The sequence below is a fragment of the Dipodomys spectabilis genome, unplaced genomic scaffold (assembly GCF_019054845.1).
Source record: "Dipodomys spectabilis isolate Male_0828 unplaced genomic scaffold, ASM1905484v1 ptg000066l, whole genome shotgun sequence".
Taxonomy (NCBI): domain Eukaryota; kingdom Metazoa; phylum Chordata; class Mammalia; order Rodentia; family Heteromyidae; genus Dipodomys; species Dipodomys spectabilis.
The window spans coordinates 2624897-2647131 of NW_024870743.1; the positions used below are offsets into that span (position 1 = coordinate 2624897).

A 22235-nucleotide genomic window follows, 5' to 3' on the forward strand; every position below is an offset into this window, starting at 1 on the left:
GATTTAATCTAAAGGAGGTGAGTTCAAGCTCCTTAGCCTCATTGTTGGGAGTTCACCTGTGTGACGGAAGCGTTTGCCTGTTTGTTCTTACCTTGGCCATCTAATGCCATGTGGGTGAGGGTCTGTGTGAGGCCAGTGGTTGACCTCAGCATCTGATGGATCTTAGCAGCCAGTTCAGCCTGCCAAGGTGACAGAAAAGTGGCCTTAAAACCCTGAAGCCCGGACGAACTTGGAAAGTTTGCCTGGCTTCTCTGAACAGGCCAGTAGATTGTTAAGAAGCAAAGGAGTGTCTACTTGAGAGAGCATATTAAATGAGGTAACAGATGCGGAGGGTAGCGTCTCCTGGCATTGTCCCTTTGCAGAGCCTGTTGTTTTTTACCAGCTTTGGATGGTGTGATTTACTGTTCAGTCTGATGGGGCTGAATAAATCTGGAAAACTATCACCATTCTTCTATTTCAGAGGCTTCATTTGCACTTTGGGGTCAAGCCTAATGATTCAGCTACATGATTTGTTTTCGTTAACTGAAGTTGGAACTTCTGTTCTTTGGTTTTGTGCTGCAACTGAGGTCATGTTTAGAAGATCAACTAAAGCAGGACAGCATCATTTCCACCCTTCAAAATCTTTTATATATTTCTCTATTTTCTGGGCATTTTGAAAACTGATCACTGAGTTATGAGTTAATGGCTTATGCCTGGCCTGCACTTAGGAAGGAGATTAGCCCCTGGGACTCAGGAGCAGAAGCAGGAATAGATGGAGATAAAGGTTGCTTTCTGAAGTAGCTGTGGTTTCTGCCGCTTGCTCCTTTGCTGCCTGAGCCAGTGGACAGGGGAGAAGAAGAAGGAAGCCCACACCTTTCCTTTCCACACAGCAGTGGGCATCTGTGTCTCCTGCAGTGGCCCTCACTGCCTGTCCTGGCCCCACAGCCCAGTTCCTGCTTCCCTTACTGCTCTGTCTGACCCACACCACAGCAGCACAGCCTCCTCACTGCCAGGAGCTTCCTGTTGTCCTGTGAAGATGAAGGGCTGCTGAAAAGTGACCCTGTTGCTGTGGGGGGCGGATCCCCACAGCAGGAGTCCACTGTGTGAGCTGTGAGCCAAGGACCTAAGCAGCATTCTAGGAGAGATCCTAATTGCACAGTGAGATGCAGCCGTGAGCCCTGGGCAGCTGAGCCCAAAGGGCTTACTACGTGGCTTCCTCTTCTCTCAGGACATAGTTACCTGGGTTTTTCTTGGTGCACACACAGGGCTGCAGGACCATCGATGGCTCCAGACAGCGTCTGGCCATGCCTGCCTCCCCAGGAAGCCTTGCTGCTTCTCAGCTGTCCACATGGCTCCAGCACAGCACGAGCTACTTGTAGCAGCAGGGTAGTTCCTTCCACCCAGCAGAAAGTAGTTAGTATTTATTGAGGTCATCATCTCATGCAGCACTTCTGTGATTTGGAATGATCATTTCCTTTTCTAGAGAGGAAGTCACTGTCTCTTTGAAACCCATGACAGGAAGGGGCCCACTATCCAGCCTTGCAGACTCTAAAATCCAAGCTCAGTGCTTAGACTAGGGTTGCTTTGAGCCAGAGTTTAACAGCCAAGTTTAAACCTTAGTGTGCTGGCACTCCTCTGAGTCCTCCTTTTTAATCTTTATGCATTTCTGTGATGGCTGCTGTCTAGAGCATGCTCCATTTTGTCTATCCTCACAGAAACATCCAGTAGTTCCAAAACATGGAGACTAGCCATTGGAAACTGTGTCTAGCTAAGGAAGGTCCCCCCCCTCCAAGGACATAAGCCTAGACCCTCTGAACCTCATAGTTTCCACATCTTCCTTCATCTCAGGAAGAATGGAAGAACTTGGAAAGTTTGCCTGTCCTTCTCTGAACAGGCTAGTAGATTGTTAGGAAGCAAAGGAGTGTCTACTTGAGACATTCTGGGTGGGATCTAAGGCCATGGAACCCTGCTTGTAGAACCTACATTCCAGTGAGGATTTCTAGCAGGTGGATCCAAGAACCCAAGACCCGGCTCTTAAAAACCTCCTGATTTCTCTAGTTTCTGCCTCCTGCCAACAGAAAGGAGATTGGTAGCAGGGTCTGAAAGCATGAAGGTCAGAAGCTGAGAGGCCTTAATTCTTCATCTGCCAGTGCAGAATGCAGTACTCTGTACCCCCCCGCCCCCCCCAGCACAACACTTTGTGGCATATTTGGGGAACACTCTTAAGCCTGGGTATTTGTTGATTTAGAAAAACAAGCTAGTAATGAGTGGAAGGGGGCCCTTTTGGAGCAAATAGAAAACTGTCTGGCCCATAGGCTGTGAAAGTATCTGCAGCTACCTAAAGCTTCTGTAGTGAAAGCGCTCCCAAGGAGATAGATGGCAGACACTTCCATAAACGATTGCAGTTTGCTTCGCATTCATTATCTGAGCAATTCCTGGAACTGGGACCAGTGCCTGAGCATGAATGAACGCTTGGCTACTGAGCCATACCCCCAGCCAGTGGTGAGCAATAGCAGTTCAGCCCACCACACATTGTCCTGCCTGAATGCTGAGACAACTCCCCAGCCAATGATTTGGCATCAAACCAAAGAAATAGATGTGAAAAAACAAGACGGCATGACTCCTGTAAAACTCAACAACTATTCCCCCGACGACTGTACACCAGAGGACACAGTAATAACTTCGTAACTTTAGATAGCTTTTGTAATTTTTTTTTTTTTTTTTGTCAGCCGTGGGGCTTGAACTCCGGGCCTGGGCGCTGTCCCTCAGCTCTTCAGCTCAAGGCGAGCGCTCTACCATTTGAGCTACAGCGCCACTTCCAGCTTTTGTAATTTTAAGAATGATTGGTTAAAGAGGACATGAATCTGAAGAGGATTGGATGAAATGAAGACAATGTGAGACATAAAAGAATTAAATACGCAGAAATTCTGAAGAGTCAATTAAAAATTTGAAACTAAAAACCTCAATAAATCAAATAAAAACTCAGATGAAAATCTCCCCAGGGCTTGAAGAAAAGGCACAGATGTACTAAAATATGCAGGTGACTCCAAGAGTTAAAAAGAACCGTGAGTGAATGTGTAGGACATGGGTGAAAGACTAAACCCATGGATGATGGGCATAGAAGAAGTACCAGCAAAGGCATGAAAATGCACAGTGAATGAACAGCAGCAAATAGCTAAACTCTTGAGAAACAGATGGTCATCCTGCCGCAGTGGCTCCTGGGACTCTAAAGTGAAAAGGCAAGAAAAGAACTTCTTGAAGGCATTTTATACAATGCCAGGCATGCAAAACAAGCAGAGCTTAATTAGAGCTGCAGAACACAAGTACCAAGTCACCTCTCAGAATAATAGCAGATTCCTCAACACACGTATCACAAGCAAGGTACACATGGAATGATCTTTACAAGCCTTGAAAGAAAATACTGTCAACCCAGATAACTATACTGAGCAGTATGGTCCTTATAAACAAAGAAGCAATGGAACCTTTTTGTATAAATTGCAGCTAAACGAAGTCATGGTCACTTGGCTGGCTTAAAGAAATCAAACTTGCAGAGGAGTAATGTAAACAACGATGGAAATACAAGAAAGAATCACCTGTAGATGAGTAGATGAGCAAATGGAAAGTAGGGAATGATCAAACAGAAATTATTACATACCTTTCAGGCATAACTTTGAATGTCTTAGTTCTGTAAACAAAATATACAAAGTGGCAGATTTGGTTAAAAAGCAATCATTTGTTGCCTGTAAGAAATACGCTATACAAGTAAAGACGGAATTAAAGCCAAAGTATGGGTAGAGATGTTCCAAGTATGTACAGACTAGATATAAGCAGGAGTGGCTGTCTTCATTTCTGAGAAAGTACAATGGAAGCCAAAACTAGAAGAGGCAAAGAATTTTACTTGATATTGATGAAGGAATGATTCAACATGAAGAGATATATTGTAAACACGTATGCACCAGACACCAAATAAAATGAACACCATAGACAGAAAAGCACAAGTGGACCCTAACCCAATAAAGTACAGAGACTCAAATGAAAATGCAAACCCGGCCTTCCAGGACCTTTGAGAAAGCAGAAGCAGTGGCTCAGCACAAAGTTTATAGCTGTGTATGCCTAGCGAAGGCAGAGCCCTGAATCCAAGCCCCAGAACCATGGAGGGAAGAGGCTAAGCATTAGTAATAGAGAAGATGAATTTAATCAAAGTGTGTTGTATGCAGGGAAGGAAATATCACAATAAAACATAATTAATGTATGATAGAAGAACAAAAATAATATGCATGGAAACAAAAGCATTTTGTGAGTCTTGTGAGTCACAAATATCTACCCTTCTTAAAAGCATTGAGTATTTTATTTGTATGAATTATATAGTTATTACCTAAGAGTTATATACCATGTTACATAAATCATTTTCTTTTTTCTTTTTCTTTTTGTCGGTCATGGGGCTTAACTCTGGACCTGGGCACTGTCCCTGAGCTCTTCAGCTCAAGGCGAGCGCTCTACCACTTGAGGTCACAGCGCCACTTCTGGTTTTCTAGTGGTTCATTGAAGATAAGGGTCTCACAGACTTTCCTGCCTGGGCTGGCTTTGAACCATGATCCTTAGATCTTAGCCTCTTGAGTAGCTAGGATGACAGGCATGAGCCACTGGTGCCTGGCAACATAAATCATTTTAGTATACTGTTACTGGAGGGTGGTGGTATTTGTTAGGTGTGCCAGTAATAAGAGAAATAACAGGTTTGTGGACGTAAAAGTAACGTGGTAATATGCTCCACAGCATGGTAGCCGCCCGGAGCTGGGGAGCTCTGAGGCTCTGAGGACTGATGTGGGGACTATGATGTGGGGAGACTAGGGCAGGGTTGCAGGGTTTCTCTCTTGGGTGGGGGGGAGGGGAGAGGAAGCAAGGGGGGTGTGATTCACGACGGAAAATTTTGAATGGCAAGTGGTGGTTATATGACAGTTTTTCAACTGCACATTCCCAGAATGCATTGTTATGGTGATATTAATGATAAGCAGCACACGAGGCCTTAATTAGGGGTCTCCCCAAGTATTCCCTTAAAGATAAGCTAAACGCATACTGCACATGTTCCATGAGGGGAATTTCATTTTGCTTGGCAAGCATCTGCCTTGTCATCGGGCTGTGACACCCATTTGTCTGGCTGCAGGGCATTATTCCTGCTTTTTGATCTGATGGTCGTGGGGTGTGGGATTAGGAGTCTTGGGGTGTTTCTCAGGCAGGGTGGATCTTATACGTGGTTATACCAGCCACAGATTGTCTTATCTGCTGCCTCAACAATTTTGTTTTTCCCAGAAAAATTACTTTATCATGGATGTGAGGCCCGCGGTAGCTGAGAACAAGCAGCGGGCCCTGGGTGGAGCTGCTGTGCCCCTGGCAGTGTGGGCTGAGTGAGGGCTCATTCACCAGGCGGGCTCATTCACCAGGCACCAGTAACCAGGGGCACCCAGCCTTTAGGAGAAGGCCAGGCCTGGTCTAGGCTACTACAGGACTCTTGCCTTTTTGATCTGAAGACCAGAAGACACCACCTGTTCCCTGTCTCTGCCTGATGTCAGCAAAGCGCCTTGGAGTTCTCTGATCACCTGGGGCTCCTGCTTATTTGCAGTCAGTGAAATGAGTAAACATGTCTGTCCTGACGGGTGCTTGGTCTGGGTAGGTTGGGCCGGGCCCAGGTGCAGGTGCCGCTGAGTGTTCTCTGCATTCTGGAATGCCCGTGGGGATTCTGCCTCGGGCAGTGACAGGGCAGGTCGGATCTGCCACGTGGAGCCGGGCAGCTGAGGGTCCGGTGATGGGAAGCAGGTGAGCTGAGTGCGGGTGAGCTGCATGCCCGCGTGTGGAGGAAGGCACGAACTAGACGCTCTATGAGACAGGAGGGGATCGTGCGCGCTCTGAACAGAAATCGTGGGAGGAGGTGCTTGGAACAGCACTGGGCACGTGTGCTGAGGGGCAGCACTTCCCAGGTGGGGTGCTGGAAGGAGGTGCAGAAACCCATCACGTGGGATCCAACAGGCAGGCCCCCGTGCCTGCCTGAGCCTTGTGTATTCAACATTCTCTCTCTCTCTCTCTCTCTCTCTCTCTCTCTCTCTCTCTCCCTCTCTCTCTCTCTCTCTCTCTCTCTCTCTCTCTCAGCTAGTTCAATGTTTTGAACAATTTATTGACACATTATCTTTCTTATTTATGGTGTGTGATAATTTGATGCATCTTTTACAAGGGGACCTCAGAGAGATCAGTATTTCTATGTAAAGAAACCATCATTTCTTGGTGTTTCCAGCAACATCCTCTTTTCTACACCCTGGAAATGCTTCCATTTCCCAGCCCCTTCTTTGGGCCGCACAGTGAGAGCTGGCCAGCTCCCTCTGGTGGCCGGGAGTGGCGTGTGGGCCTCCCCGGCTGCGACCACCTATCCCACACATAGAGAATGCTCAGTGCGGTGATCCACGCTGACCCCCACTCACCCCTGCCTTGTCTGTGCTTCGCAGGACGACTTCCTCCTGATCCATTATGATAAGGGGCCCTGCCGGAACAAGCTGGGCCACTCCCGCGCATCCGTGATCTGGCATCGGACGCAGGTAAGAGGTGGCTCACCCATGACTTCACTCTCCCGGGGAGAGAGGAAGTGTGTGTGCATACGTGTGCATGCATGTGTATGTGTGTTTCTAGATTTGCCAGCTGGTTGAGGGTCTGCTATACAGAAAGAAATCTGGAAAGAGCCCCTCACTGGGCTGAACTTACACCTAGACCAGGGTTCGAGGCAATCTCTGCCCAATTCGCACTCGGAGTGTCTCTGACATCAGACTTTTATGACCTTGGCTGTGATCTGTCTGTCTGCTGACCATGGTTTATTAATCCTGGTGCTCCCTGTAGCAAAGAACCTTGTAGCAGGGGCTGAGGTCAGCAAGTTGGTAAAAGGAAGAGAGAGTGAGGAATGCAGTTACTTCGGACTCGGTGATGTCTGCAGCTTGGGGAGGTGATAAAGGCCCTTGTGCAAAGTGATGCTTAGACTTTGAATAAAGATCTTCTTTCTCTTCCTCCTCCTCAGGCAGGCCTGAGGCTTGCACTTAGGGCCTGGATGTGGTCCCTTAGCTCGTTCAAACTCAAAGCTGGTGTTCTACCACTTGAGCCACAGCTTTTGGTGCTTAATTTGAGATAAGCATGTCACAGACGTTTCTGGGTGAGCTGACTCCAAACTGTCATCCTCAGATCTCAGCCTCCCAAGTAGCTAGGATGACAGGCGTGTGCCACCGGAGCCCGGCGCCTTGCTGAGCTGCACATCTGTGCCTGCAGCAGGTGCACTGCCTGACTTGCGAGGGGCACTTGGGAAGCACCCAGGGTCCCACCGACACTGTGGCCTCTCTGCAGCAGTCAGCTCCACCGGAGGCCCAAAGGCACCTCCGTCTCTACAGAGCAGCTAGTGCCAGCCTGGTGGTCTCTCTGAAGAACTCTCTTGGAGTGGCCTGCCATCCTCCTTTTCCACCCCGGATCTGATTCTAGCTGCTTCTCTTCTCTCCCGCCTACATCTCCTCCATCGTCTTTAAGGTCTGCTCCCACCCCACTTCCTGCAGCTAGACCACGGCAGGTCATAAGCTTTTGAATTGTATTTGAGGGTTATGTACCTTGTAACCCTTATGGATGCCATGCTCAACTCTCTCGCCCCCCTACTCGGTTCTGTTTCCCAAGTCCCAATCCTGACCACAGCGGGTCAAGTGCACAGCCCCTGGCAGAGAGGCCCATGCCTAGGATTCACCAGTTTCCTGTGCACCAAGGAGGACCCTTCTCTACCATGCAGGCCCGTGCCCTGCTGGCAGTGCCCGAGAGTCTCAAAACTACACCCGAACCTCCCTTTGCTGTTCCCCTAATTTTGGAGGTGACGCCCTCACAGGATAATCTGTCATTCTTGTGGGGTTTGTCTCGGTGACTCTTCCCACCTTTGCACCACGTGAAAGTGATTAAAAATTTCCCAAGAGATTTGCATCTTCTGTGCCTCTAGAGACTACTGCAGCTCACTTTTACTCTATGTATGGAGTTATCATGTTTTATACCAAACGTATTTTGCTCAGTACCCTTCTGAACAAGGAGACCGAGTGCCATAAACAACAACAAACAAACAAAAAATGACATCTTTGTCCCCTCAAGGTTTTGCATGATTTATTTAGTTCCCCGTGGTAGAGTTTGTACTTGATATCCTGTGCTTCCTGTGGAAAGAAACAGGAAAGAGATCTCAGTGGGGCTGGGCTGGCTCTGTGGCACATCGCCGGAGAGCTGGCTCCTGTGTCACTAGCTGCTGAGTTCCCTGCTGGAGCCATCCACTGGATAGTGGGAGAGGAGGAAGGGGGTACTGGAGACCCATAAGCATACTAGGGTCAAGAGGAACAAGACAGAACCCCAAAGCTCTTGAGCTTTCTCCAATACATGTTTCTCTATACATGTTTAGCTTGGGGCGGTTTCCATTCACAGAACAAAGGGCAAATACCAGAAGATAGATAATGGCTATCAGGATGTGGCAGAGATCAGGCAAAGTGAAGGGCAGGCTCTCTGCTGGTCTTGGGACAAGTTCGCTGTGTGATGTATCAGGCTTTCTCCACTCGTATTCTCCTGTTACACTTCTCATACCAGCTATAGCTCCCACAACCTCTAGGGTTCCACGGTGCCCATGTGTGGGCCTCTGTCTGTCATGCTCGTGGCTGATCATCCACCTCCTGCACCTTTACCCTGGACCCCACCACTGCTGAGCTGTGGAGGGTGTGTTGGCATTATCCAAGCACCATCCCAGAATCAAGCCAACACGTAGAAGAGCTGGCAGGTTGATGATGTTCTCTTCTAGGATGCTGGCACCTGCCAGAGGAAAGCCTTATCCAATGCTGGCTCTTCTGAGCAATAAGGAAAAGATGTTTCACCCAGGTCCAGCGTAGCTAGTGGGCAGCTCGTTTCAGCCAGAGGCTGACCCTTGGGAAGGACAGACAGACAGTTTCTGACTGTTATTCACAATACCTGTGTGCAGGTCTGGAAAGGGCATCTCCTGGGGTCCAGCTGAAGGGTACCACAGACGTAAGGAGAATGACAGCATCTGAGCCCCATGCCCAGTGCATGCATGTACTTCATCTCTGTCACCACTGGGTGGTGGTCTAACTCCATGAGCTGGGAGGAACACAGATGATGGACAGGCTACTCAAAAGCAAACTGAGCGTCCTTGGAACAACTGTACTGCCTGATTTAGACAACAGCATGTCTACATTAGAAGCTTATTCCTTCCAGCATTTGCACACAGCTAGGGATAAATATGTTTTAAAACAAAAATTAAACTGTGTAACACTCATCATTATGCTTCAAACCCTAGAAAAGTCCAGGGCTGGGTCATTACTTCAGCCTCCATCCCCTGGGAGCTCAACTTCTCTTAACAAATGGAAGCATCCATCGCTTATTCACAACCTGAAGGCAATTTCCTAAGATACATTGTCATCCACTGATGAAATCTTGGTCTCTCTACCAGACAAGGCCGTCTTTGAGGGCAAAAGCATCCAGTGCCCTTGTATACAAGTACTTTGTGTATATGGTGCTTAGGTTATTGTCTAGATAAGAGTGAGATCTTGGGGCTCTCTTTGGTTAATTAGAGGCATGGATGAAGAGGAGAGAAAGTAAGGGAGGAGAAGGGGATCCAGGAAGGAGGAAAAAAGGGAAGGGAAGGAAATGGGTGGGTGCCTCCAGGCTGGTGGGAAGGCGGGTGGATGATTGATAGAGAAATAGATGGCTGGGTAAATAGATGATGGATGGATATCTGGATGTGTGGATGGATGGAGGGGATGGTGGATGAATGCATAGATAGATGGTTGGTTGGATAGGTGGGTAGATGGCTGGATGGGTGTTTCAATGGATGGAGAGAAGAGGATGGAGGAATGGGCAGATGCATGGTGGCTGAATAGATAGATGGGTAGGTAGGTGGCTGTGTGGTTTCTACTTCAGCCATGGAACCTACACACCAGCCCTTCTTACCTCTTTCCTGTTTGGTTTTCTTCTTCCAGGTCGTGGGGATTTTTGCTGGATTTGGGCTTCTACTCTTGGTGGCCTCTCCCTTCCTGCTCCTGGCCACTCCCTTCGTACTCTGCTGCAAATGCAAGTGCGGCAAAGGTGATGACGACCCCTTACCCACCTAGACGACGGCCGGGTGCCGGGAGAGACCCCTGCCTCGAGAAGCACGGCTCCCCAGCCCACCACTCTCCTCTCACTAAACGTGTATCTTGCCTTATGTGCCCCATGGAGCTTCACAGTGTCAGGCTGGATGCCACGATGTCAGGGACATCAGCACGCTCGCTGAGGCTGCAGGCGCGGTCACCTGGGCGTGGGCACAGCGAGGCCCAGTAGCGTGTCCCACAGATCCAGTCTCTGCAGACCAGGCCGATGGCCTGGTAGGCAGTTTCCCAGGCAGTTTCCTACCACGGCTGGAGACTGGGAATTGTCTGGTATAGGTTAAGAGTTCTGATTAGACAAGGTTTGTCCATTTCCTCCTCTGCTTCAAGATGGCGTCCTGTTGGTGAAGGACGAAGTCTTAAGGATTCCAGCTCTCTTCAGACAGAAGCCAGTGATTCCCACTTGAGACAAGCACTCTGTTTAGGACAACTTTTTTTGTTTTTATTACTCAAGGCATTTAGTAAAATCCTTTTTAGGAGGCTTTTTTTCTTCCAACTGAGTAGTGAAAAATCAACAAGGTGCATATATGCCATCCTATGCCTTTCTGGAAATGTGCATTTTAAGAAGTTAGAGTTAAATGACTTTCCTGGCTTTGACCCATTTTCAGGAGATTTAGAAAGCCTTATGCACTCTGTGTTTTTCCTGAAACTTGCTGTAATACCTTTTGAATGCTATAAGCTGCGTATTCTTATAAACATGGGTCATATACACTACATCACTTTGAAAACATTGACACGTTTAGAGGAACGTCATTCCCACTTAGGTTTGCCTTTTGTTCTTTGGTGATTCAGCCAGCTCACAGGGCGGGCGCCTCCCTGCTCATCAACAGCATACCTTCGCATATCTTCGAACCAAATATCTTCTTTGGAAGTAGTTCCACTCAGAATCACTGTAGTTTGGCCTCTTGCTTTTGTTTTCAAGTGCACAGTTCGAAGTGTGCATCATTTACACTTGTAAGTCAGGGTTTCTGCTAACAGCTGAGGGGCTCTTAAGAGGCCAGCTGGAGTTTTCTGGATTTTCACATTTTTTCCTTGGAAAAATTTTGTGTCTCATGGAGTTCGAGCCCAGCCTTGTTGCTAACCGGCCGACCATGGCTGCTGGGAAATCACCCGCCATTTTGCTTAGCTCTTTCTACGTGGGATGGGACCACGTGGCTTTTCCCAGGGCTGTGTGGGACTGTTTCCACAGCAACACAAAGCCCGGATGGATATGAAGCTGCACTGTTCTCTGTCCTTAGAATCTGACAAGTGGACAACATGCTTCCTTTAAGGAGAATTGACTCCCAAAGCCAAGCGTGCTTACCAGCAACAAAGGCACGTGCTGTGGAGTACCCATGGAGGGATTCCCGGAGGCAGATTAAGGAATCTACAAAGAAGTAAAACAAAACAAAATCCTTTCTAATCTGTTATTTTTTTTTTCATTGCAAGCTCATTTTTAAAATACGGTTTTCTGTGTCTGCGTGTGTGAGTCCACGGTGTGTGATCAGTCTCAGGTCCTGGTGCCCCTCCCTGTCCCGAAAGGTCATCTTCATTTCTTGACAGTGAATAGTTGAGGAAAAACACAACCATTTGTTCTTTTCATGGCTGAAACCCATTTTCTCACGAGACTAAAGCCATTTAGAAGATCCGTCCTGTGTCAAAACTTTGGCCCAAACATTCTCTGTGTAGTTACAGCTTCAAAGTTCAAAGTCCAAGACTTGGATAAGAAGCTGGGTGCTGATGGCTCTCACCTGCAGTCCTACATACTCAGGAGGCTGAGATCTCAGGATCGAGGTTTGAAGCCCGGACAGAAAAGTCCATGAGACTCTATCTCCAGTTAACCAGCAAAAAAGCCAGACGTGAAGATGTGAATCAAGTTTTCCATCTTGAGTGAAATGGTCTAGGTAGAGGGAAAGACCCTGAGTTCAAGCCCCAGTACCTGGACAAACAAACAAATTGGATAAGAACATGCCTGAGTGCGTCTTCACAGGTGACCCTCAGGCCCCAAGTCTCTGGTTAGAGACACTGTGAAGAACTGAGTTGGTTTTTCTGGGATGGGCTGACCACTCTAGCCCGAGGCAAGAGGCCGGGGCTTGAGAGCTCCATCTGTAATTTGGGAGTATGGCTGCCTGGCTGTGGGTGTGTGGTCAGCCTGTGGTCCTTTGTCCGGTGTGCCCGGGGCCTGTCTTCACACTGCTCCAGCCTTCCCACCCAGGGTAGTAACTGCCCACTGTACCTGTGCGAGTCCCTCCCACTGCAGACCGTCCTGTGGGGGCGGTGGGAGCCGGAGCCTTTGAGAAGGCTGGATGCCCAGGATTTGGCTCTCTTCCTCATCCACAAAGGAGCGGAATGTCTCTCACCGAATTGTGTTCATCAGCAGCCCCAACCATGCTGTGCCTTTATTTCCGGTGTGTCTTCCAAGCACATGCTTGATCCAGGTAGGGTCAGGGTGATTCCGGGGTCAGCCAGGGACTGTCTGATTTGCTCCTACCTGCTCTGAGCTTTTGCTTCTAGCACATTTAGGTTTGAGTCGATCATGAGCCACCAGCAAGGCACACTGAGGCTATAAACCCCCATTTACTCTGGGGGCCTCCCTCTCTTTCAGTAAGTGCTGCCAATGTCCAGGAGCGTGCTGCTTGCAAACAGCAGTGGGTCTTGTCAATTCCCAGGGCAACATGGAGAGGTGTGAGCTCAGCAGATTTAGCAGACTCAGATAGACACGCAGCATGGCTTATCCAAGCCAAGCATGAAGTTTGTGAAGGCTGATCTCCTACAGAGCATGTCCACTCCACCCAGCGAGGCCCTGTGCTGTTCATTCACCACAGTGAAGGTGGTAGGGTAGAGGGAAAGGCCCTCAGCGGCAGGCCCAGGGCCACTGCAGGCTGCCCTGCGGGGACACCTGACTGACCTGGAAGGGTACCTGAGATACCTTAGCAGCTGACCACATTGGTGGGTTTCTCTGGCTGTGTCTGATCTCTGCTGTGCATCCTGTAGTCCATCTAGCTGGGCTTTGCCTCCTCCCAGGCGTCCCTGTGGGAGTTCCTAGAGTGGAGGCTGATTTAGCACCCAAGCAAGAGCAAAATCTTGAGCCTTATCAGCTTCTGTCCACAGCACCTCCTCCTCCTCAGCTCCCAGGAGCTCAGACGAAAGAACCCACAGCTGACAGCTGCAGCATCGGATTTTCACAGCATGTTCCATATTTCAAAAAACCGCTGCGGGGCCCCAGCCAGGACTTGGTAGGACACAGGACCTGGAGACTCGGGATCAGGCTGTCAGATACCAAAACCACAGAACTTCACGACGTGTTTATCCCTGGATGTTACCAACATCATTTCGCCAATTGGAAGAGAATTTTTTTCCCTTGGTAATGTTTAAAATTCACAAGATTGGAAAGGACTGGGGTGGGCTTTCTGTAAATTTCCCAGATTCCCGTTATAAGTCAAGACACCTGTGTATATATGTAAATCACAATGAAATCATCAAGGGAGAACATTTTGCATGTAAAAAGCTTCATGAAGGCCTCTTTAAAAAAAAATACCAAAGCTTGTTTATTCCATATAATTAGCCTAAGCCCTTAGGAAGCTAAACAAAACAGATTGATGACTGGTTATTGCCAAAACCCCCCAAAAGGAGCAAAGGAACCTCTTACTTGCATTAAGATATAATTACCAGTGCACCTCCAGTTGGAGCGCATGCTGTTTTGGTCCTCAGCCCCCATCTGACATGTGAAATCCCGTCTTCCGCCATTCCATGACCCTCGGCCAGGGGTCGCCATGTGCCACATGCCTGACTTCTGTGCTTTCCTCACTTCGGCCTGGGTGTATCTGAGTCTTGTAAAATAATATGCATGAAGGACTCACGCATCTGCAGACATCATGTATATTTGACAAGTGGTGGTAGAACAAAAGCAAAACAAATTGGGTGTGTGTTTTTGTGCGGTGTCGGTCCGTGTTGTGCCACTAACACTGTGATGTATAAAGAGATGTTTGAATGCCTTTTCTTGTTGTGTTTTGTAACTTTGGAATCATATGGAATAGTCTGACTTTGTAATTTCAATACATATTTTCAGTGTATGGAGTCTTATGTCCTTTCTCTCCCCTTTTGAAGGGATTTCTTTTTTAAAGATATTTTGGCTGGAATACAGGTGACTTTTGTAAATCCTGCTTGGCTCTGTCTTTTGTAGATGATGCTCATTTGTCTGCTAGCCTGAACACCAGAAAGAGGACGGGCCACAGAGGGGAAAAGGAGGAAGGATTGCGGGGGAGGGGGGGTTTGCCCCTGGGAACCCAGATTCTGTGTTCTGAGACTTTACTAAAAGTGGTAGATGCCAGAATCATCGAGCTCACTCAGGGACTCAGTGTGTCTAACTGTGCACCATGCCCTGGTGCCTTGTGGTACCATTTAGTGCTGCAGTTTTGGCAAATGCGCTTCATGAGAATTCTCCCTCTCTGCACTTCAACAGACTCCTGACATACCTGTCCTGTTTTACAGAGAGCATCATGGTGTCAGCGATGATGCATAATTGACCTGGCTACTTCTGATATAATAAAGTCAGTGGTCTGTTCCATGTGCACAGGGCTTTGAGAAACCATGTGTACAGGGCCCCACTGAGAGACCAGAATTTTCATATGCTCAAATCCCTTGTATAAAGTACTGTCATATATTCTGTGCTTTATTTTGTTGGATTGTGTGCTGGTTTGGGGGATTGCACTCTTGCTTAGCTTTTTCTGCTCAAACTGGTGCTCTACTTGAGCCACTTGAGCCACACTTCCACTTTTTGCTGGTTAATTGGAGATGAGGGTCTTATCCTCATCTTTACCACAATCCTCAGAATCTCAGCCTCCCAAGTAGTTAGCATTTACAGGCATAAGCTACCAGCACCCAGCCCTGCTACATGCTTTAAATCATCTGCAGGTCACTCATGAACCTACCGTAATGTCAGTGCTATGTTGTGACACTTTTGTTTAGGGACTAACTGAAGGGAGACAAATGCAACGTTAATTTTTTTCTTGAGTGTTTTATTTTTTTATTTGTTTTTTTGCAACGTTAATTTTTTTCTTGAGTGTTTTATTTTTTTATTTGTTTTTTTTGGGGGGGTCCAGTCGTGGGGCCTGAACTCTGGGCCTGGGCACTTTCCTTCAGCTCTTCAGCTCAAGGCTAGCACTCTACCACTTGAGCCACAGTGCCACTTCCGGCTTTTTTTCTTTTTGCTTATGTGGTGCTGAGGAATGGAACCCAGGGCCTCACGCATGCAAGGCAAGCGCTCTACCACTGAGCCACCTTCCCAGCCCTCTTGAGTGTTTTAATCTGCAGTTGGTAGACTCCATGGACTCAGTACCTGCAGATGCTGAGGGCCAGCTGTAATAGTAAAGCAAAGGCTGGACTGTGTCACCTCTGTTCACATCAGCCTCATCTTAAACTCTGCTGGAGAATACACACCACATTCACCAGCATGAAACTAAGAGCTAGGCATAGGCAATTAGTTCCTTGTCCTGGATGTATCTCTGGGGTATCCTGCTGGGTAGCCTAAGGCACAAGGAGAAACACTGAGGGAGAAGTATTTTTTTTTTTAGGTGGTGATTCATGCGGGCACTGGAGAATCGGTGTGCCTGCTTTCAAGCTCTTGGTCTGAAGGAGGGACAAAGAAGACAGTCATTTGTGATGAGCAGCGGCAAGTGCTGTTCTGGATACATGTGCGGCATCTTTGGAGTGGCACTCTGGGTCTTGGGCTGGATTGCAAAGTCAGTGAGGGTCCAGACACACTGGGCTAGCGCTGGGGCTTTCAGACAGGTAGATCTTAGCCAAGAACACAAACTGTGAGGCTGTGGCTGCAGCCAACAAGTGAGCACAAAGTCATTTGATATGCAGGTTGGGGTGGAGTTACTGGAGCTTGGGACTGGCAGAGGTCTCATTATGAAGGCTCTGAGAGAGTCAGTCTCCCAGGACTGCTGAAAGAAAACATCACAACACAGGGCGACCAGAATGGATACTGTCACAGTCTCCTAACAGTGGAGGCTGGCTGGGAGTTCAATGGGAAAGGTGTTGTCAGCATAGGTCTTTCTGAGAGCTGGGCGCGGGGAAGGGGGTGGGCGGCGGCGAGAACCCATGTGATTGCTCAGTGGTCTGCCATCACTGACATTCTCCAACTTGAGCCTCCATCACCGACCTTTACCTCTGCCCTCACAGGGAATCCTCTCTCCCTCCCTGTGTGAGTCATGGTGGTTCTCCTTCTAGGACAGACCAATGAGTCAGGCTACTCTAATAACCTCATCTTAACTGGATCATTAACAAAGACTTCATTTTCAAAATATTAATTCTCAGAGCCAGGCGTTGGTGCTCACACCTGTCATCCTAGCTGCTCAGGAGGCTGAGATCTGAGGATCAAGGTTCAAAGCCAGCCAGGGAGGAAAGTCCGTGAGACTCCTATCTCCAATAAACCACCAGAAAACTGGAAGTGGCGCTGTGGCTCAGGTGGTAGAGTGCCAGCCTTAAGCTGAAGAGCTGAGGGACAGAGCCCAGGCCCAGAGTTCAAGCCCTGCAACCAACAAAATAAAAAATAATAATTCTCAGGATCTTGGGGAGAGGGTTTCAACATCTGTTGGGGGAGCACAATTCAGCCCAGAGTAGGAACCATGGTCTGTGAGTGGACATTCTGGCCTGAGGGATCAGCCAGAGGGCAGACTATAGCAAAGGCAATAGGGTTCAGCTGCTCAGCTGCAGATGGTACTGGGGGGTGGGGAGGGCAGGAAACATCTAGAAACAATTCTTCCTGCACTCCCTTCCTTGAGCCAAACTGGATTTGAAGGATTAAACCAGAAAGTTCTCTGCTGGAGAGCAAAATGAAGCTATGTGTGAATATAAACATTTGGTGTCAAAGTTAAGGAAGGAGAGAAGAAGGAAGGAAGGAAGGGAAGGAGGGAGGGAGGGAGGGAAGAAGGAAGTAAGGGAGGGAGGAGGGAGGGAGGGAGCGAGGGAGAGAGGGAAGGAGGAAGGAGGGAAGGAAGGAAGGAAGGAAGGAAGAAAGAAAGGAAGGAAGGAAGGAAGGAAGGAAGGGAAGGAGGGAGGGAGGGAAGGAGGAAGGAAGGAAGAGAGGAAGGAAGGAAGAAAGGAGGGAGGGAGGGAGGGAGGAAGGGGCGGATGGAGAAAACCTTGGGTATCATTCAGTGGTTAGCAATGTTGAAGGCCCAGGTTCCTGCGGGACAGGAGGGAGGGAAGGTCTACTGGGGTTCCTGTGGTCGTGGGGAAGGCTGCCTGGAAGCTGGCGTCAGGATCCACAGGGATGGCCAGACACTGAGACAGGACCCGGGTCCAGTGCCCGGAGCAGCTCTCCACCCGGGGCAGGGTGGGGCCATTGGGCCCATTGGAGGGTCACGGCCTGCTGCCCGGTCCTCACACGAGTCCTCACCCCACCTGAGTGCTCACCCTACCCGAGTCCTCACACATGAGTGCTCATCCCACCCCAGACCTCACCCCACCCCAGTGCTCACCCTACCCGAGTGCTCACCCCACCCCAGACCTCACCCCACCCCAGTGCTCACCCCATCCCAGTGCTCACCTCACCCAAGTGCTCCCCCCACCCCAGTGCTCACCCCACCCCAGTCCTCACACATGAGTCCTCACCCCACCCCAGTGCTCACCCCACCGGAGTGCTCACCCCACTGTAGTCCTCATCCCACCCGAATGCTCACCCCACCCGAGTGCTCCCCCCACCCCAGTGCTCACCCCACCGGAGTGCTCACCCCACTGTAGTCCTCATCCCACCCGAATGCTCACCCCACCCGAGTGCTCCCCCCACCCCAGTGCTCCCCCCACCCCAGTGCTCCCCCACCCCAGTGCTCCCCCCACCCCAGTGCCCCCCCCACCCCAGTGCTCATCCCAGTGCTCACCCCACCCCAGTGCTCACCCCAGTGCTCACCCCACCCTAGTGCTCACCCCAGTGCTCCCCCCACCCCAGTGCTCCCCCCACCCCAGTGCCCCCCCACCCCAGTGCTCACCCCAGTGCTCACCCCACCCCAGTGCTCACCCCAGTGCTCCCCCCACCCCAGTGCTCACCCCACCCCAGTGCCCCCCCACCCCAGTGCTCATCCCAGTGCTCACCCCACCCCAGTGCTCACCCCAGTGCTCACCCCACCCCAGTGCTCACCCCAGTGCTCACCCCACCCCAGTGCTCACCCCAGTGCTCCCCCCACCCCAGTGCTCCCCCCACCCCAGTGCTCCCCCCACCCCAGTGCTCACCCCAGTGCTCACCCCACCCCAGTGCTCACCCTAGTGCTCACCCCACCCCAGTGCTCACCCCACCCCAGTGCTCCCCCCACCCGAGTGCTCCCCCCACCCAGGTCCTCACCCCACCCGAGTGCTCCCCTCACCTCAGTGCTCACCCCACCCCAGTGCTCACCTCAGTGCTCCCCCCACCCGAGTGCTCTCCCCACCCAGGTCCTCACCTGCGGCCGCGCAGGCGCCAGGTGGCTTCTTGTGCACGGCACTCCTCCCGGGAGCACTGCGAAACGGGTCCAAACGCATCTTTCTAAGGCAGAACCAGGGGACAACTAAACCTGAAGAGTATAGGCGGTGCGATCCTCCCGAGGGACAGATAAACGTCCGTCACCCGCTGCTTCCTGCATGATTATCGGGGTCATTTCCGTTTGCTTTCCATGGATCCACCTTTGTTTCCTATCACTGACCTAGAAAACCCACTCCGCACGCGGACAGTAGACTCCGGTGGAGCACCGCGGAGGACAAACCGCGCATGCGCGGGGTGTGTCAGCGCCGCAGCGAACGCGGAGGACAAACCACGCATGCGCAGATGTCACGCTCCGTGCCGTGCCGCAGCTGCCTGCGAAACTCAGGCAGAGGCTGGGAACGATTTCATCTCAAGGACAGAGCGACAGAGCAGGCCGCAGCCTGCCTCCGCCTCACCGCGCTGCGCCACGCGCCCTCGGTTGAAACCTCTCCTCTGCTTTATTAATTCATGTGTGGCTGCCCCGGTGCAAACCATCGGTGAGAACGATGAGAAAACGACTCTTGGGCTCTTGAGGGGAAGGGGTTGCCGTTGCGATTTTGAGGACCCAGTACCCTTCACCCCCAAGTGACCCCTCAGGGCTCCCCGGAGTTTTCGGGACCAGCATTGGCAGGAGAGGTGCTCACTGCAGGACAAACACTGCTTCCGGTCTCAACCTTCTGTCCAGAGGAGGAGCTGCCTCTCAGCCAACCTGCAAAGGAAGACACTGCTATCCTCCCAACCCTTCGAAGCTCAGAAGCTCAGAGCCTTGCCCAACAGGTGACTGGGAGACCACAGAGACTCAGCCCCAGCCCTCAGCCTGTGGAAAGACACACCAGACACCCCAAATCATTGAATGTCGTGGGCCAGGTAACGATGCTCCGAGGGGTCGCCCTGCAGAGCTGCGGAAAAGAGGCTGGGGTCTGGACAGCAAGGATTGAGCACAGAGTATGCTCCTTCCCAACTGTGTTTCCATGACAGCAAATAAATTCACAAGAAAGAACCACTCTGGAAACCGGACATTCCCTGCCATCTGAAGTAGGATGGAAGTGAGCCAGAATGAGTTTGGAACACACAGAAGTGAGTGCAGGCAAACCCTAGGAACCAGACTGACCTGAGATCAGGAATGACCACACTGCTGGCCTGGGTGCCTGGGTCTCCTCTGTGGACACCTGCTGTGCAGATCACCATGACAACCAAAATAAAGAGGTGTGGTGCTACCTAGCTCCTGTGTTCACCATGCTCAAAACCTGGTAGGGTTGAGAGTTGGCAATCACACTGAATGAGAGGAAAAAAAGGCCCTTTGGCTGCACTGGAGAAACTCCAAGTGCGAAGGCCATAAGTGTTGCGGATGAAGAGTACTCAGGTGGGGATGGAGCTAGGAGATGAGAAATGGAGGTATGAAGGGATGGCACCCAATGGCCGAGCACACATAGGGCTCAACTTCTTGAATGAGCAAATATATATTCATAGGTTTGAAGTCTGGGAATGAGCTAACACTAGCAGGATAGATATTTGTGATCAACAGTAAGAGCAACAGATGAGGAAAGACTGCTTTAGAATCATGAATCGCTCTCAGGAGAAAGAACCTCTGGAGATTTTGTTTGCTGATTCCAGCCAGCAGTCCAGTCTTCAATGAAGACTCACTTGGATTCCAGAAAGGACAAAAACCCAACTGTGCTCAGCTATTTGAGAACTTTCCAGAGATGAGAAAACTAGGTTGTCCATTCTGCACAAGTCCTAATGCACAGTTGGTGCACAATGAATGTTAAATAATAATTCGATGTTTTTATTAATGACAATGGAGCAATCAGCATGTGAATGAAGCTCGAAGAAAAGATGACAATGGGAGTTATTACAAACACCAATTAGGAGATGCAGACAATGAAGGGAGACACAAAAGAAGAAAAGTTACCACAAAGCAAGTTTCTGTTTTGCAAAATGCAAGCAAAGGCACCTGCGAAAAACTGCCTGCAGTGTGGAAACCCAGCGGGCCTGGCTGACAAAGACAAAGACTTACAGTCAGTCCCGAGGCAGCTGATTTTGGAAATGCGAGACTCCTGTGTTGAAAACAAGTGCCAATGGGAGAACAGGCACAATTCACCTGAGTTCCTGCTGAAAGTGTTTCCCACGCCTGATGTTGCACACTGGTAGCGAGATGTGGCTTTGAACTCTAATCAGGCCTGGGTTCACATCCTCCTCAATATCTTGGGATTGCCATGGGGCTTCTGACTTGTCTTTCTGCTTCTTGTGTCCCCAGCACCCACTTCCATCTGTAGGATGCTGTCCTCCTGTCTTTCCATGACTCTCTTACAAGGCATTACCGGTGTGATTTAGTCCAGTTCTTCTCCTGGACGTACAAGATCCTTCCTCTGTCTACCGCCGTGTGGAGGTTTTCTCCTAAAGACTGGGTCCTCCGCCCACCGCTCTGCTCTCCGGTATGAGCTGTAGCTCTATCCGCAGCAGCACTGCAGTCCTGGAAGACTCAGAGTATGGCCCCCAGCGGGGGGAGCAGAGGGAGGACGGCAGGCCAGGGGCCACGCCTGCAGGCTGCCCGGGCCATCTGGCTCCCACGTTCTGCAGAGCCCCCTCTTTGGGGGGTCAGCAGGCCTCAGCCGCTGACCCACGGCGCTCTCAGCCGGGCCAGGGCTGAAACTCGACAACACACCGGGCGGATCCACGCTCTGCCCGCAGACCACCATCACTGGGACCCTGGATCCTGGAGGCCAGGCCCTCCAGCAGCGCGCGTGGGGGCCCACGAGCAGCTCCCAAGGAGACTCCCAGGCCAGAAAGGAGTGGCCAACCAGAGGGTGGGAAGAGCAGGAGGAAAGGAAGCCCAGGCCAAGGCAAAGGGAAGGCCAGGCAGAGGCGGGGGCGTGGCCCGAGGGGGCGTGGCCAGGAGAGGGCCTGGAGGGGTGGGGTCCAATGGGGGCACGTCCTGTTGGAGGTGTGTCCTGTCGTGGGTGGGGCCTGTCAGTTAGGGCTGGGGCCTGTAGGGACATGGCTGCTGTAGGCGTGTCCTGTCGTGAGTGGGGGCAGGGCCTGGCAGGGGCGGGGCCTGACGGGGGCGTGGCTGCCTGGGCATGTCCTGTTGGGGCGGGCCGGGGGAGGAGCCTGTGAGGGGCGGGGCCTTCTGGGCGGGGCCTGTTGTGACGTCAGACAGGTTGGGCTTGGCTGTTGTCCACCCCAGGAGAGCCAGTGGTCAGCGTGGTGGCGCCGTGGAGGGCCCAGGAGGGGCAGGAGTCCCCGAGGTGCTGGGCACGGGTGGGTCTGTCCAGCCTCTGCAGTGGAGACCGTGAGACCAGCAGTCACTGCAGACCAAAGACCAGCGCAGGCCGCGAGGACGCCCGGCCTCCCTTTGCCCGGCTCCGCCCCGGGAGGGGCCCCTTTCCCGGATGCTGGGCGCCTGCGTACCTGAGCCACCCGGAGCGCGGCTGCCCAGCGGGTTTGATCGTGCCATGTGGCCTGGCTGCTTCCAGCCGCCAGGAGATGCTTGAGGCCTTCACCTCCACGGGTCCGAAGGCCGCAGGAGACCCTCCCCCATGTGCTCAGTCCTCCCCAGGTGCCCAGTCCTCCCCGTGTGCCCA

The 22235-nt window shown here is 51.0% G+C and overlaps 1 protein-coding gene across 1 annotated transcript in view; it reads left to right on the forward strand.

Moving 5' to 3' along the window:
* Rnf144a (ring finger protein 144A) overlaps window positions 1–14312 on the forward strand; it is a 105333-nt gene extending 91021 nt beyond the window's left edge. Inside the window, exons 8-9 of the mRNA XM_042680847.1 lie at window positions 6471–6560; window positions 10008–14312. Of these exons, the coding sequence (XP_042536781.1) occupies window positions 6471–6560; window positions 10008–10139 (222 nt within the window). The 3' untranslated portion in view covers window positions 10140–14312. The remainder of the gene's footprint in view (window positions 1–6470; window positions 6561–10007) is intronic.
* The last annotated feature ends 7923 nt before the right edge of the window (window positions 14313–22235 follow it).